The sequence below is a fragment of the Halictus rubicundus genome, chromosome 1 (assembly GCF_050948215.1).
Source record: "Halictus rubicundus isolate RS-2024b chromosome 1, iyHalRubi1_principal, whole genome shotgun sequence".
Lineage (NCBI taxonomy): Eukaryota > Metazoa > Arthropoda > Insecta > Hymenoptera > Halictidae > Halictus > Halictus rubicundus.
In genome coordinates, this window is record NC_135149.1 from 13,104,530 (window position 1) to 13,120,625 (window position 16,096).

Consider the following 16,096-nt stretch of genomic DNA (forward strand, 5'->3'; position numbering starts at 1 on the left):
ACATATTGTATTGGTTTCTCATAAATCACAAAAATGTTCATTTGGTTATTAATACACTCATTCTATACGAAAAATAAAATTTGAAATTAAAATTAAAATTGTCTAAATGTTACTTATATTTGCAATTTGGTTATTAACACATTGCGTAGAGATCACGAGATTTCATTTCAATGCTTGCGTCAGTTTCGTATACAGTGATTTCTCTATATACGTCGCAAAGACCTGGATGATAAATGTCGCGGAATTATCCCCACTACCGCGGGGTATATTGTACGCTCGGCGAGAGTTGGCACAGAATTTCAGTGAAATTCAGAATGTCAGTGGGGTGCAGGGGGAACGGCGAGTTCCTACTCTTGACGCAAAGCTGCGGATCCCACTCTTACGCTTTACTCCCGGCGGGGACGGTCGACATAGGCGTAAATAAGTAGGATCCGCGTAAACTATGGGGGGCACATGATATTCTCTGATTCTCACTAACCGTGAAGACTGGAGTCTTAAATTTAATAAAAAAGTCATAAATTTCAAGCGTGGGTTGATGGATCCCTGCTGTGCGTGCAAGGAAAATAGGTTTCCATGGACCTGTTTTCCGTGCACGCACAATAGAGTTACGCCAATGTTCTGAGCTCAGCGTTGCGTCGCCACGCGACATCGCTCTGTTGCAGTCACACTCAATACGCTCGTTTGCTGTCTTCGTTGAGCGATTCGGCCAATCGCGGAAGACGTGTAGCGCGTAGTGGGAGCACCACGTGGTACCTACGAGTTTCTCGTGCCAACTCTCGCCGAGCGAATACCTGTGAGAGACCGCGAAGCTCGAAAGGCCTCGGACACTTGATGTTTGATAACGAGAATTCATTGTATTAATTCACGTGTATCGACACCTCAAGGACTTAAAAGTAATTTGATGTGTACTTAAAATATAAAAGTGTCTACATAATACATAGAGAGATATAGAAAAGATATACAGTAATATTTAAGAATTTATAAATTTGGATTATAGTGCTTGTATCATACAAGTTGTATGTTTTAGCACGTTGAAACATGGGCGGGCTTTGGATACACGTTGGGCGAGCAAAAAATAAATGTAAGAAATGCATGGACATTCATACATATTAGAATGTATTCATACATGTCAGAATGTACTAACATTCTGTAAAAGTTCTAACATTTTCATGTATACTTATATAGTAAAACGGTCAAAGCAAGGAAAACTTAGAAAATACGTATAAATTTCATTCGTTTTGAAATTCTTATGAAATACTACACAACGTCGACATAAAAACTATGGGATACACGATTGTCTGTAATTCGGTAGTGAAACATTTATTTGAGCGCTTAAACTATCTTTTGTTAAAAAATGATTATAACATAAAATATATCTGTGAGAAAGGTGGAAGTAAGGGAGCGATTGGAGGTTAGGTTGGCGGCATCCTCGTGGGGCGAACGCGGGAGTAGAGAGAAAGAGTGGTAGGTGGCGCTGATAGGTGGCGGTAGGGTCAGTAGGAAAGCGGGAAATTTGAAGGTAGTATAAGTAGTGTGAATAAGAGGAAGAAATGAGTAACAGAGGGGAAGGGGAAGTAGAAGGCGGGAAGGGGGAGAGGGACGAGGGGGGGAAAGCCGACGGTCACGGAAAAGATAGGGAGAGGGGGAGGAAGTACTGGGAGCAGTTTTGACAATTTATGGAAGAAAAGGGGGAGGGAGTTAGGGGAGGAGGGGGACGACGAGGGAGAAGGGGAAAGGGGAATATTTAAAAAGAGTGCGAAGACGAAGAGGTCGCCGAAGGAGATTAGGAAAGAGGCGGAAGGGTTAGGCAAGGGTTGGGAGAACATGATAAGAGAGATGATGGCGGGGTTGAGGGAAATAAAAGAGGAGTTGAGGGAGATAAAAGAGGAGCTGGAGAAAGAGAGAGAGGGGAGAAGAAGGGAGAGAGAGAAGTGGGAAGAGGAAAGGAGGGAAGAGGTGGAAAAGAGGGAAAGGTTAGAGAAAAGAATGGAAGGACTAGAAAGAAAGACGGAGAAGGGTGAGAGGGAAGGGAGGGAAAAGGGAGGAGAAGGGATAGAAGATAGGATGGGGAAGGGGGAAGTGGAGGAGAATAGAAGGAGGATAAGGAGGATGGAGGTAAAACAGGATAGAAAGGAGAGGGAGGAAAGGAGAAACAACGTGGTAATAAGGGGGATTCGAGCGGAGGGTGAGGGCATGGAAATTGAGGTGAAGAGGGTGTGGGAGATGATGGGTCTGAAGGACGAGGGAATTAAGGAGATAAAAAAGATAGGAGGGGTAGGAAAGGAGGGGAGGGGGATGGTACTGGTGAAGATGGTGGACAGAGAACAGAAAAGGAAGGTGATGAGGGAAAGGAGCAAGTTAAGAGGGAAAAAGGAAAGGTTGGATGACGACCTGACGGAGGAAGAGAGAAGAGCAAGGTGGAAAATTGAAAGGGAAGCGGAGAAGGAGAGGAGGGAAGGGAGGAGTGTACAGGTGGGGTACATGAAAATGTGGGTGAATGGAAAGTTGAAGCAATGGGACGAAATAGAAGAAAGTTGGTTAGGTAAGCAGGGAAACGGGCAGGAGAGGTAAAGGGGCGGGAGGGAGGGAAAGAAGGGGGAAAGAAAGGGAAGAGGAGGGAGAGGGAGGTTAAGGTGACATTCTGGAATGTGGCGGGATTGAGGAACAAGGACGAAGACTTCTGGAAAGGGTTGGAGGAGTGGGATGTGATAGTGTTGATGGAGACGTGGATAGAGGAGAGAGGATGGGAACAGGTAAGGAGTAGGATGCCAAGAGGGTATATATGGGAAGCACAGTGGGCAAGGAGAGAGGAAAAGATGGGGAGGGCAAAGGGGGGTATGCTAGTGGGAATAAGGAAGGAGATTGAGACGGTGAGAGGGGAAGAGGGAGAAAGGGAGGGAGTGATGGGTATAAAGATGAGGATAGAGGGGGGATGGTGGAAGGTAATTGGAGTGTATGTAAATGGGGACTTGCGGGAGAAATTGGAGGTGCTGGGTGAATGGATAGAAGGGAGAGAAAAAGGTGTGAGGGTGATTATAGGGGGGGATTTTAATGCGAGGACGGGAAGAGAAGGGGGTGGGATAGGAGGGGAAGAGGAAGATGAGGGAAAAGGGAAAGGGAGCAGAAAATCCAAAGATGAGAGGATAAATGCAGAAGGAAGGAGGTTGTGCGGGTATTTAGAGGAGAGGGGGTGGGGGATACTAAATGGGAACGTAAAGGGAGATGAGTTAGGGGAGTGGACGTTCATAGGAAAGAGGGGGAATTCGGTGATAGATTATGTATTGGGAGATGAAGATACGAGGGATGGGGTGAAAAGGATGGAGGTTGGGGAAAGGGTGGACTCAGACCACCTGCCCCTGACGGTATGGATTAAGGGAGAAAGGGTTGGGGGAAAAAGGAGGGGTGAGGGAGGGAGGAGAAGGCTGATGGGGTGTTGGACGGAAGAAGGGGTGGAGGAGTTCAGGGGGGAATTTGGGAAGAAGGATGGGGAAGAGAAGGGAGTAGAGGAGGATTGGAGAGAATTGAAGGGTAGAGTAAAGGAGGCATTAGAGGAAATGGGGAAGAAGAAAAGAGGGGAGAGGAAAGGTTGGTGGGATGAGGAATGTAAAGAAGAAAAAAAGAAGGTGAGGGAGGAGTTGAGGAGATGGAAAAAGAGGGGAGGAGAGGGGATAGAAGTAAAGGAGAAGAAGTTAGCGTACAAGAAACTATGCGAGGAGAAGAAGAAAAAGGAGAGGGAAAAGTGGGAAAGAGAGGTGCAGGGCATAAAAACGGAAAGGCAGGTATGGAAGCTGATAAGGAAGGAAAGGAAGAAAGGGTCACGGGTGGATGAAAGAATAAGGATGGACGAGTGGGATAAACATTTTAGGGAAGTATTGGGGGGAGTAGAGTGGAGGGTGAGGAAGGGAGAGGCAAAAAGGAGAGGTGAGGATGGAGAAGAGGAAATAGAAAGGGAAGAGATCAGCAGGGTGGTGAAGGGTTTGAAAGAGGGAAAAGCGGCAGGTGGGGATGGGATACCGAACGAGGTGTGGAAGTATGGAGGGGGAGAAGTGGAAGAGTGGCTATGGAGGGTGTGTGATAGGGTATGGAAAGGGGAAGGATGGCCGGATGACTGGACGGAGGGGGTAGTGGTACCAATAGCGAAGAAAAGGGAAAGTAGAAAGGTGGGGGAATACAGGGGAGTAACGCTAACGCAAACGGCATATAAGGTGTATGCAGCGATTTTGGCAGAAAGACTAAGGAAAGAAGTGGAGGGGAAGAGGATACTGCCAGACAGTCAGACGGGTTTCAGGAAAGGATTGGGTTGTATGGACAATATTTACGTGCTTAACTATATAGTGAATAGGCAGGTGAGGAGGAAGGAAAGAAGGTTGGTAGTATTGTTTGTAGACCTGAAAGCGGCGTTTGACTCGGTAGATAGGGATGTATTGATGGGGGAGTTGAGGAGAAAGGGGGTGAGGGAAGGGTTAATAGGGAGATGTGAGGAGATTCTGAGGGAAACGAGAGGCAAGGTAAGAGTAGGGGACGAGGAAGGGGAAATGTTTTGGACAGCAAGAGGGGTGAGGCAGGGGTGTCCGCTAAGTCCTCTGCTGTTCACACTGTTATTGGCGGACATAGACGAGGAACTTGAAAGGGGTGGATGGGGAGGGGTGAAAGTGGGAGGAAGAAAAGTATACACGTTAGCGTATGCGGATGATATTGCGATGCTGGCGGAAGAGGAGGAAGGGATGAAAGGGATGATAGGGGTGCTAGAGCGATATATAGATAGGAAAAGGCTGCAGCTAAACGCGGAAAAATCAAAGATAATGAGGTGTAGGAGGGGAGGGGGAAGGTGGAAGAAGGTGACGTGGATGTGGAAAGGTAAGGCACTAGAGGAGGTCAGTAGGTATAGGTATCTAGGATATGTAATAAAGAGGGATGGGGGTCAGGAAGAGCAAGTGGCGGAAAGGATAAGGAAGGGGGCGGCAGTGATGGGACAAGTGTGGGGAATAGGGAAGAGGAGGTTTGGAAAGGACTGGGGGAGGAGGATTTGGCTGTTTGATAAGTTAGTGTGGCCGGTGATGAGCTACGGAGTAGAAATATGGGGGTGGAAGGAAAGGGAGGGTATGGAAAAGATGCAGGAGAGATACCTAAAGTGGGTGTTAGAAGTGGAAAGGTGTACGCCAGGGTACATGGTTAGGGAAGAACTGCAAAGAGAGTTAATGAGGGGCAGGGCGGGGTTGAGGGCATGGGGGTATGAAAAGAAGTTAAGAGAGGGCAAGGGAGGGGAATTAGCGAGATTGTGTTGGGAAGAGATGAGAGGGAGGGAAAGGAGGGGAGTAGTAAGAGAAGGGTGGGAGAGGGAAAGACGGGATTTCTTTGAGGATAGGGGATGGACAATACAGGAGGTGGAGGAAATGATGGAGGAGAGGAGAGAGGAGGTAAGCGGGGAGTTGGTGAAAAGGGAGAAGGAAAAGCAGAGGGAGGAAAGGTGGGAAAAGATAAGGAAATCAAGATATAACAAATGGTATGGGATGGTAAAGGGGGAGGGTCTGCCGGGCTACCTAAAGAAAGGATGGGGAGAGAGTAGATGGCAGAGAGTGGCAAAGTTTAGATTAGGAAATGGTATGAAAGAGGGAAAATATTGGATGGATGAGGAGGAGAGAAAATGTAGAGTGTGTGGATGGATAAGTGAGACGTGGGAGCATGTTTGGGAGGAATGTATGAGGATGGATGAAGAAGGAGGATGGCAGGAGAAGATGGGGAAGTGTTGGATGATGAGGGGGGAGGGGAGAAGTGGATGAGGAGAGTGGAGGAATGGAGGGAAGGTGCAAATGGAGGATTGGGATGAATGGTGAGCGACCGGAAGAGGTGGTCCGCGGGTTAGGGAAGGGGAGGTGTAGGAGGAGGAATGTGTGTGTGTGTGGGTGTGTGAGAGAAAGGAGCAGTATGATATGTTTTATTTTTTATTTTATTTGTTAATATATAATATATTGTTGTGTATATTGTATATATTGTTTTTATTTGTTAATATATTGTATCTATGGCGAGCGTGATGGCGAGCGGTATGGCGGATTGGATATGTTTTTATTTTATATGATTTGAATATATTGTTATTAGCGACGTCAGTAGTGGTAAGCGATTGTGCGAGGTAAAGGAGATACGTTGTAATAGGAATTGTAACCCTGAGGGGAACAATAAATGAATACATACATAAAATATATCTGAAAATAAAATTAAAATTAAATAATGGTTTTAAACGCTCAATTTACAAATAATAAATGAGCATATATTTCGTATTCGATAGAACGAAGCTGGTCATAATGGCGGGGCTCGTCCTACTTCTACAGTCAAACTGCAGGAAATTGGAACTTTGCCGTCCGATCGACTTACGTAAGATTACGTACAAAATTTAACATATAAACTAAATCTTCGAGAAAATAAAAACAACCTGAATACTGCTTTTATATAAAAATAAAAAATATACTTATATATTTATTCTTTGCAGATCAAACATATCTTTTGTAACTATTATATTGTACGTATAAAAAATACTTAGTTTTTAATACTATCACTTAATTATGCCTCTCAGTCAGTTATAAAAAAAAAAAGAGAAAGATAAGACGTGAATATGCAAATTACAAATAATACAGAAGATCCTGCAATTGGGAACTCGGAGGACGACGTATGAACTGTGACACCAAAAATGCCAGTTTGTGAGCATACTGACAAGGCGCAGGTACTCTGACTGTACCGCTCCAATTATAATACATATGTGTTAATTTATATGTTATCCTCTGCAGCTGGTCTGCCCGCCAGCCAGTGCTATCTGCGATAACGTTGTACGCGCAAGGAGACACTGTCCCTTGCCTCACGCTCTGTGATACGATGAAAAAATCGTATCTCAACGGGTTTGTAACGACATCATCGACTATCGTACCCGGCGGTGGATTATTGCTATTATAGAAGAATCGCGTGTTTATACGTTTCGTAACTATGACGAACGCCATTTTCACCTGAGTCTCGCCATAAATACTTTTCAATTTTGATTTTATTTGCTCAACTTCGTGTTCGTATACGTGGGCCACTTGACCCTCTCCCACACCGTCGCGATATATTACAATATGCGACGGCAAACACTTGTTCGTGTTCCTGTAAGAATGCAAAGCTTTGCTCAAGTTTACAGAGAACTCATTCGATAGTTCTTCACCAGAGGTATGTGCGCTTACAGCGCTGAAATATCTAGTTAAAGGATCATCTAACGACGCGACCATTGCGCCGTAGTCTCGACTCTTATCATTAGGATCGTGGCATACGTCGAAGCCGACAACCATCAATTTAATGGGTGGCAGTTCGACGCTCCACGGAGCACCGCCCAATTTGCATGCCAATTGAATGGCCACCTTAGTGGCGACCGACTTGGCATTTTTAGAGAGATTCTTTGCTAAGAAAACTTGAGACGGTACTGGCCTATCGACAACACATTTCTTCTTGATCGCGCTATATCGATCCGCTCTATTATTAGAAACCACGCAATAGATCAACTCTGGATTAGAGCTGCTCATTATCCTTTCCAAGATGTCGGAATACGTGTTTGATCTGTCGTCTTGGATGTCCCAGATTCTAGGGGTGGCAAATCTACAGCCCATTGGTTGGGCTACTTCTTGCAAAATCTGTATAAATCTCTGCACAGAAAATTGATTAATAAATTTACCGTACGGGTTAACAATGTAGCTGTTTCGTGAAAATTTCAAACGTCTTACCTCAACTTCGCGTCTCATGCGGTTAACGCAGATTACAACCCAATTGTTCAATTGGATCGTATTATACATGTGTTTGTTCTGCAACTCTCGCGTCCAATCTGCGAATTGTCCGGCAGAAGCTTTCCTCGTACCACCGGCGAATAGGATCGCCTCCTGTTGTAATATACGCGACGGTATGTCAACCAGTCGGTCATCAAGTTTTAAATTCCAATTACCAAGTTCTTGCACTATCGCGCTTTCAGATCGAACTCTTCGATTGAACACCATCAATTTGTCTATACGCGATTTGGGAGCTACACGAGTATGCTCCCCCAACGCTCGCATTAAATGGAAATCACTCCTCATCGAGTCGGTTAGACCTACAACCAATTGGTGTTTCGTTATGGAATACGATATTTATCTTGAGCGAGAAATTCGGAATAGAACACAGACCTGTTGCACGGCATAATTCAGGAACCAAATATACTATCTCGGTTTGACCCGCGCGCCGCTCTCTAGGTTTCAACCTCGAAACCAACATCGGTTGCGAATCGTTACGTATTCTGATTTGATATTTATTTTTATAATAATCTTTGTACGATACACTTTCTCCGTTTCGTAATTGGAACGTTGAACTGGGGTTCGTATCAAAGTCTATATCGGTTATACGATACGTGTTGTTGTTGTAATCCGTAAGAACAACTAAACCTATTGTTCTTTCTTGAAATATTTTCTAAAAATTAAAGGGATCCTATTAGCACGCGACCATGGCCATTCTTTACGATTATCACATTTACCTTATAGTCCCTAGTACTTTCCTGGTAACAATCATTTAGAATATCTAGGAGAGTCTGTTGGCGCATTACTTTGTGTGTTATCTCAGCACACAGAAGTATCTGATCTTCGTGTTGCCTTATGGAAGTTGCATACCCTGGCCAGAGTTCCAACCGAAAATCGCGGATTTCGACCTGTATCGTAATTACACGTACATATTGTAGAATTCTTTCTTACATCGACGAATAAATATTACTGTAACATATATACTATGCACCCATCAGGAGATGACAGTGATTTCGATAGTAGGTCGCAGAGGGATCTGCGAGAGCCCTCTCCTCTCTGCGGATCCTACTCTCACGCTTAGCGTCTGGCGGGAACGGTCGAGGTACTCAGCATCAATACGTGCTTTGTTGTATTCATCAAGCGATTCGGCTAATAGCGGAAGACGTATAGCGCGAAGTAGAGATATCACGTAGTACCAACAAGTTTCTCACTGCCATCTCCTGATGGACAATCTGTACATCAGAGTAAGGTTCATATTTTACTTGCCTTGCTACGGGCGTCGAAGTAATCGCGTCCAACAAGTTGGAGCTTCAAGAGCCCCAAACATTTCCGCATAATGATGTTAAAAAATTGGAGATAATGTTGATCTCCTTTCACCATATCTCCAACGAGACGTATAGTAATTTGGATTTTTTGCTCGTCCGATTGTCGAACAGACCAAAGTTCCATCTTCTGAAATTATAAAATTTGTAACACTGTAAGTACCGGAAGTCGAAGTAACTATATTTAATTTTTATTCCAGTTTTCGTAATTTTAGTGTTAAAAGCCTATGCAATGAACGTTTCATTGTAAAACCTTACATCGGGTAGTCTCCGGCTCGTATAAAGCACGGTTCCATCGAAAACGTAAGCTCCGACCGATTCTTTATGCAATCGTAGTAGTCCTTTTCGCACGATCGTGCGATCTTCTTCTGGTGCAAAATCGACTCTATATTGATAGAGACACCAGTCTGTTGTGGCCAACAGTTTGAAATAATTTGCCTGCAAGTTTACAGGCTGGCCAGTTGTCCCTACAAGTAATAATATTTTTCGTAATTAATTTGTAACATTGGTTGAATACAAAAACTGCGTCCAGCAAAACGGGTATCTGCAAACCTTTTTTAGTCACTAAATGTGAGGGCCTGGTGTGAATTTCTGGAGGTATTACTCTCCGTCCACGCAATGCTCCTCTTCCCAGCGCCAGTGCTCCATCACCACTTCCGCCTGCACTGTCAACTGCAAACGCAATCGTGTGTCAACAATATAAAAATAATGTTTTAAATTATTCGACGTATTTCTCAGCTTACCCTCCATTTTCTCACGTTCACTTTCTGACGCATAGCCAGCTCCTCTATCGCTTCTAGAACCTAAACGCTCCACTGCACGTCCAGTACTCTATTGCAATAAAAAGACAACTTTTCATTATAAACAACAATATTTTGTAAGTATTATAAAAAATATAATTTTCAAGTAAATCTATAACTTCATTGACAATTACCAGAAAACTCTAAAGACAAAAGGAATAATTTACAATCACTACCAAAACCATAATACAAATACTAACCTTTACTCGTTTTAGTGCAGGATAAGCTTTGCTCTAAGCAAAAAAAAATGAAAAAAGGTATACAGCATCAATTAATCACACCGTATATCACATAATAATTATCTTTAACAAACACAGTGGATAAAAAACAACTTATGATCTATTTTCATGAAGTCAAGTAGAACAACAAAGGCAATTTATGATATAAGTATAGTAAGTAAGTAAGTATAGTTAATTTATTTGATATAAGTATAGTTAATTTATTTATCACCATTATGTCCACCTTACTTATAATTTTAAAGAAATTAAAGAATAGCATGCATGTTATATGGATTTGTAAAAGTAGTGAAATTTATCATTCCTCCACAAAATGAAGGCATATGTTTCGACAGTGGGACAATGTATGTCTCTGGGACATGTAGAGCAAACTAGGGATACCAGGCAGAGTTGGGCATTATTTAGATAAAAAATTATTTAAATAACGATTCGAATAAAAGATACTTTATCTTTATTCGTTATTCGAAATTTTTATTTATATAAATATTTTGCCCAACTCTGACACCAGGTACCAGTGCATAGACCCCTACAAGCTTTCACTTGCCTTTTTTTCATGGTCAAATGATATAACGTATCATATAACCAGTAGAACTAAAGACGAGGAATCTTTACAAATCTAGAGAACTGAAGAAATTAAATGACATAACAAAAAGTAATAAAATAAAAATTCAGTGAAGATTCGACTTATGACACTCCCGACGTTCCCCGGATTTGTCACTCTGAAGAACCGAAAAAGTGACAAAACTCGAATCTTTACTGTTATAGTTAAAATAGATAGCAGAGCTAATCTGCCAATAGAACTTTAATGCACCTGAGCTGGTTGGGTTCTTGAGTAGGGTGTTTGCCCTGAAGATTGCGATGGAGGTCCTGGTCTTCGACCCCAAGCACTTGCTGACGGCTGTTGGGAACTACCAGGTAATGGATCCTGTTGATACGGACCAGGTACCTGTTGCGAACCAGTTGCCTGAGAATACTGCCTTCTGTCACTACGTCCTCGCCCCATTGGCTTACCCCGACCTCGGTCAGACATGATTTATTGGAACTCCCTAAAATGATAAAAAATACATTTCATTATGTTGACATACAAAATAAGCATCTTCACTTTTACTGTCTTGTCTATCTTATATTTAATGTCCATACTGTGACTCTACCAACCACCCGTGCGTGTTATGTTGGAAAACAAAAACACAGTTATTGCTGATTACAAGGTTACACGGTAACAAATGAAAGTATAAACACGTTCCTGTTGGCCACGACTGTATAAAATATTGTTGTATTAACTAATAATTGCTATTAAGAAACTTAAGGTTTAATAAACGTGTTACTAACAGAAATTCATATTTATGCATAATACGAGGTCAATGAAAATGTGAAAAAAAGCTATATTATGGAATACTTTTATCGAAGAGTTCTGTTTTTGTGAAATAAAAATTGTTTATGTTTTCTTTCATAATTGAATCATAAGTGCAAGGTACATACGTGCACATACGTAAATAAGAAACACAAATGTCTTTATATTGTCAAGACAAAAGAAAAATAATCAAACACATAGGATAAAGGTACGAGTTACCATGCCCCATGTGGTTACCGGACACAAAACAACAAACAAACAAACAAATTTTTCAGAAATTAATAAAAATAACATGAAATATCTAGTATTATTATATTTTCAAAAATAAAATTGATGTTTCACTTTCGTATATAAATCAAAAGTATGACAATTTTTGTTCAAAATATAGAAAACATTAGTTAAAAACCTTATTCCTCGAGGCAATGCAATTATAAGCCATATAAGCGGCATGGCACTTTTACTTACTGGGTCCAATGCCGCGTATATGGCGAAAAAAATAAAATATAAATATATACAGAATAGAATATAAATATTTTCCTTTCTATACTTGAAATAAAAATGTTGAGTCCACAGTTTTTCTTCGTATGAAAAACAGCTTGGACCTGGTGGTGGGAAGCAAACTTGAAATACTTCAGGACCGTTAAGGGTTAAAATTTTACTAATATTTCTTTTGCTTGTTACCAAAATCGTCCAGAAAAATTTGATGATACAAAAAAAAAAGATTGATAATCAATGGTTTATCACAAATAATGCAAAATAAATTACAGAATACCTTCAAATTAACAAAAAAACTTCCTACTTATACCTTTACCCTACACGATACTATGACCTTGTTTACAAAATAATTTGGAAAAACAATCTTTCCGTAAAGCAATTTTCATTTAGATAATATTAAGATGTAAAAGTAATTATGTAATTTAGAATTTTGAAAAGTTCTTACACAAAAACTCGGACGATACAATCCCGCTGATGCTCCTCCGCGACAAAGATGAATATCAATGAGGGAGCACTTCTTTTTGGCTTATGTTCGAATCAACTGGTGAGGACTTATGGAAACACGAAACACGAACCATAAACCATGAACTTATACAGTGCCGTATTTATATTCTTTAATCATAATCTTTTTTTACTTTTAAAATAAATATTAACATGCATGCAGCTCATGCATTCTTAATAAGGAATGAAAAACATCGAAATACACAAATTTCATGAAAAATACAGTATATATTAACAAAATTTATAATATTCGAGTTCGTAAATAGGTACGGGTGTGTGTGTAAATTGTTAATGCGTATGCGCAGTAAATACGCCGGTGGCATTGTGGGTAATTTCTTGCAATACTGATTTTGTACATAGTAAAATCATAGACTACGTAATGCTAGGAAGTTGACGCGTATTTCGAATGTACGAATCATACGATTGTATAGAAAAGTCTGAAAATCATTAAGATCATAATTATCATACAATAATAAAATATTTTGAACACAGTACATTATTTATCGAACTTTCCTGTAACAATATCATACAAAAAATCTCTGTCAGAATTATGTAATAAATAAATATTAAACAATATAATGAATGTAGGCGCCAAAAATCGAACAATGGTAGTGGCATCTTTTGGTGAAACTGGAAAATTCAAAAATTAAAAAATTTTTATTTTCCTTATTTCATAAAACATTGAAGAACTTGTTTCTAAACCTTCATATTCATTATAAATACAAAAATTTGACTATGAATAGGTACTGTCGGCAATCAATAAATGCTCGCAAAAATTGTAATATTTTTCCCAGAGAATGATTTAATTACTAGAAATAAATTCAAAGTCCTCGTGCCTGTGACTTTTAATCAATAGCACCATATAAAAATATCGTAGACGTTGTTTCTGCACACAATATTTTTTCTACGAAAAAAAGACAAAAGATGGACAAAGAAAGAAAAGATAAAGACAGAGATAACACGTGGTTCGGGATCTAAAGACCTAACCTCGTAAAATGGGAAAACAAAGAAGAGAGAGAAGAAAACCTCATAAGAAAAATCCCACAGGACTTTTGTCCGTTAAAGATTTCGAGGAGGAGGAAGCCACGAATATTATTGATGAAGATCGGGAAACTGCTCTTCAAAGAGTGTACGACGAAGTAAGCTTTTTGTTTCAAAATATAAAGTTTTCTAACCCAACATATTTTTGTTCCTTATTCTTTTAATTCCTATTCTTGGTTTGAAATATTGTAAAGTTAAACGATTACGTTGTAACTATTATAGATACAATCTGTTAATGTTGAAGAGAAACTATCAGGATTACAGACATTGGAATCAATGTCCTGTGATTCAGGATTAGCTGTACAAATGGCGCAAGATGGAATTGCTAAAATGGTAGGACCGCTGCTCGTTGATAGCAATGTACTTGTAAGAGCAGGGAGTGCTAGCGCTTTAAGGTATATTGCCGATAACGGGAAAGCTAATGCACATGAAAGTTTGCTGAAAGACGACATCATGACCCCACTTTGTAGTTTACTGAAGCAAGTAAGCTGAATACTATTGTTACCAGGAATAACAATGCCTTTTCTACTTGTAACTTGAAATTGTATTGTTGCAAGAATTAGTTATGAATGATTTTTACTTGCAGCATTATGTGGACTGGCAGCCAACATTAAATCAGAATGATAAAAGCAAAAGAAACGATGAGAAAGAAGCATTTGTTCAAGCAGTTACATTATTATGGACACTATGCGAAAATAATGAGCTTGCAATAAAGTATTCCAACGAGGAGGATCTTGTGTCCATTTTAACAAAATTCTTTGACACTGCTATTTATGGTATGGACATTGCTACAGTCACTATGCAGTGTCTACTGTCTTTGTCAGAAGACAATTCTGCTGCTATTAAAAAACTAAAAGATTGCGAAGATACGCTTCTACAACTGTTAGGCTTAGAATCGAGCAATGCAAATTCCTCTGAAGTAATTTGCCTTAAAACTGCTGTAACTGGACTGTTAATTAGCATGTCTAACTACATGGGTAGTAGTTCTATGGGTATAGTTTTGAAAGCAATAACTGTTCTTTCTGAAACGCTTTCTATTAATTGCACACAACTATTGTCTAAGTTAACATCAATTTTGCCTCATGGAAAGAACGCTTTCTCGAGCAGCCATAAAAAGACTGTACAGGAAAGCAGGAAGTTGTTGGGAGCCCAACAGCAAGCATTAGAAATTATAGCTAATTTATCTTCGGAAGATCTAGAAAATGAAAATGATTCGGATTTGGAAAATTCGGATTGCGAAATTGAGGGCATAGATGATGTCTGCATGGATGATAAATTATCCAAAATGAATTTATCCTTGCCTCTAGAAATAATCGAAGCATTCAACAGTTGTGATATTGTTAAGAAAGTTTGGGAGAAAACTGTAGCAGTGGATAAAGACACGGTCGAAATATTGGAACAGAATGTTGAGGGAAAATCTGTTTTATGCCAAATGCATACTTTGAGATGTCGAGCGTATCTGTGTTTAAATAATTTAGTATCGACCCTAGAAATCGATGCACTCGGAGGTTTGGAAGACATGTACAGGTGAAATATTTTTTTAGTATTTATCTGCGATTACAATTTTAATGAAAAATATCGATTGATCCAGAAATATTTCTACATCTCTTTTTAGAATGTGGCTTAATATTGGAACGGTTGTATTCAAAGATGCAAATCCAAATGATACTGAGCTGTTGGAATCTGCTACCGCAGCTATGAGGTCAATTCTTCAGAGATTGTCCGAAGTTAAAGCGAACTTCTTCAACCAGTTAACTTTAGAAGATTTGCAGCCAATGTTAAATGGGGAACGGCAATGTACAAACGCTAATGTTCGAACAAATCTGATACGAATATTGGGAAACTTTGCCTTAATTTTGACCAGCAATGAGACTCCCGAATCTCGCGAATTAGTTAAAGTAAGATTTATACTAAAATTTGACTATGAATTTCTCTTTAAAAATATGTTATTTCAGCAAGTAACAGCGTTCTTATTAGACATATGCACAATGGAATCCAAGGCCTGGGTGATGGCAGAATCTTTGGATGCTATAATGGATATATACGCGGAAGACGAAACTGATCAATTGGCAAATGAAGTTGAATTAGTAGGGAAGTTGCACGCTCTAGTACCGGTCTTTAAAAATAAGGTACATCATTTTAAAAATGTGTATTTAAATAAATCATCGATAGTATATTTTTAATACTAATTTTTAAACAGATGCGACAACAGAAGAAGACTCTAGGGGACAACGTAGCAATAGTGTCCACAGTAAATGCGAACATCACGAGATTTATCAGATACAAAGAAAAAAGGATGAGAAATATTTGAAGAAATATGCACCATTAATTGGAACTTACTTCACTTCGTGTTTTAATGACTATTAATATTCTGTCGAAAAATGTACTAGCGTACATCGTTAGACTGTAATGATATTTACATTTTAATTGCTATTAATATATATAGTAGTAATATTTTCATTTGATTTGACGAGAATCTATAGAATAAATTTTGTAAATATTACAAATAAACGTAATTTGGGATTAATAGCTTTTTTTCTCTTCGTTCACAGGAAACCATCGAATATGCTCC

At 39.9% G+C, this 16,096-nt stretch overlaps 2 protein-coding genes across 4 annotated transcripts; one reads left to right on the forward strand and one right to left on the reverse strand.

The window, feature by feature from the left end:
• Window positions 1–5,933: 5,933 nt before the first annotated feature.
• On the reverse strand, window positions 5,934–12,515 carry Aub (aubergine). 3 transcript variants are annotated; one of them, XM_076788713.1, is made up of 11 exons: window positions 12,428–12,515; window positions 10,948–11,182; window positions 10,101–10,133; window positions 9,844–9,931; window positions 9,653–9,772; window positions 9,359–9,567; window positions 9,045–9,230; window positions 8,516–8,686; window positions 8,172–8,451; window positions 7,740–8,098; window positions 5,934–7,661 (listed from the first exon to the last, which is right to left on the reverse strand). In XM_076788713.1, exons 2-11 carry the CDS (start codon window positions 11,164–11,166, stop codon window positions 6,615–6,617), a joined length of 2,712 nt encoding a protein of 903 aa, XP_076644828.1. In that variant the 5' UTR covers window positions 11,167–11,182; window positions 12,428–12,515; the 3' UTR covers window positions 5,934–6,614. The 3 variants fall into 3 exon arrangements, with proteins under 3 accessions (XP_076644828.1, XP_076644837.1, XP_076644844.1); XM_076788722.1 differs by lacking the exon at window positions 12,428–12,515 and adding an exon at window positions 11,894–11,917; XM_076788729.1 differs by lacking the exon at window positions 10,101–10,133.
• Window positions 12,516–13,292: 777 nt separating this feature from the next.
• Window positions 13,293–16,049, forward strand: LOC143354588 (HEAT repeat-containing protein 3). Its single transcript, XM_076788844.1, has 6 exons — window positions 13,293–13,622; window positions 13,747–14,007; window positions 14,111–15,051; window positions 15,140–15,422; window positions 15,480–15,653; window positions 15,725–16,049. Exons 1-6 carry the CDS (start codon window positions 13,479–13,481, stop codon window positions 15,833–15,835), a joined length of 1,914 nt encoding a protein of 637 aa, XP_076644959.1. The 5' UTR covers window positions 13,293–13,478; the 3' UTR covers window positions 15,836–16,049.
• Window positions 16,050–16,096: the final 47 nt, after the last annotated feature.

Bases quoted from the DNA above. Each gene is read 5' to 3' on its own strand.
- Aub (XM_076788713.1), bottom strand. From the start codon at position 11,166: ATGTCTGACCGAGGTCGGGGTAAGCCAATGGGGCGAGGACGTAGTGAC. The intron at 10,134-10,947 runs GTGCATTAAAGT...TTTTTTGCTTAG, and splicing joins CAAGAACCCAACCAGCTCAG to AGCAAAGCTTATCCTGCACT. The intron at 9,932-10,100 runs GTTAGTATTTGT...TTATTGCAATAG, and splicing joins CTGCACTAAAACGAGTAAAG to AGTACTGGACGTGCAGTGGA.
- LOC143354588 (XM_076788844.1), top strand. From the start codon at position 13,479: ATGGGAAAACAAAGAAGAGAGAGAAGAAAACCTCATAAGAAAAATCCC. The intron at 13,623-13,746 runs GTAAGCTTTTTG...TAACTATTATAG, and splicing joins TTCAAAGAGTGTACGACGAA to ATACAATCTGTTAATGTTGA. The intron at 14,008-14,110 runs GTAAGCTGAATA...TTTTACTTGCAG, and splicing joins TTTGTAGTTTACTGAAGCAA to CATTATGTGGACTGGCAGCC.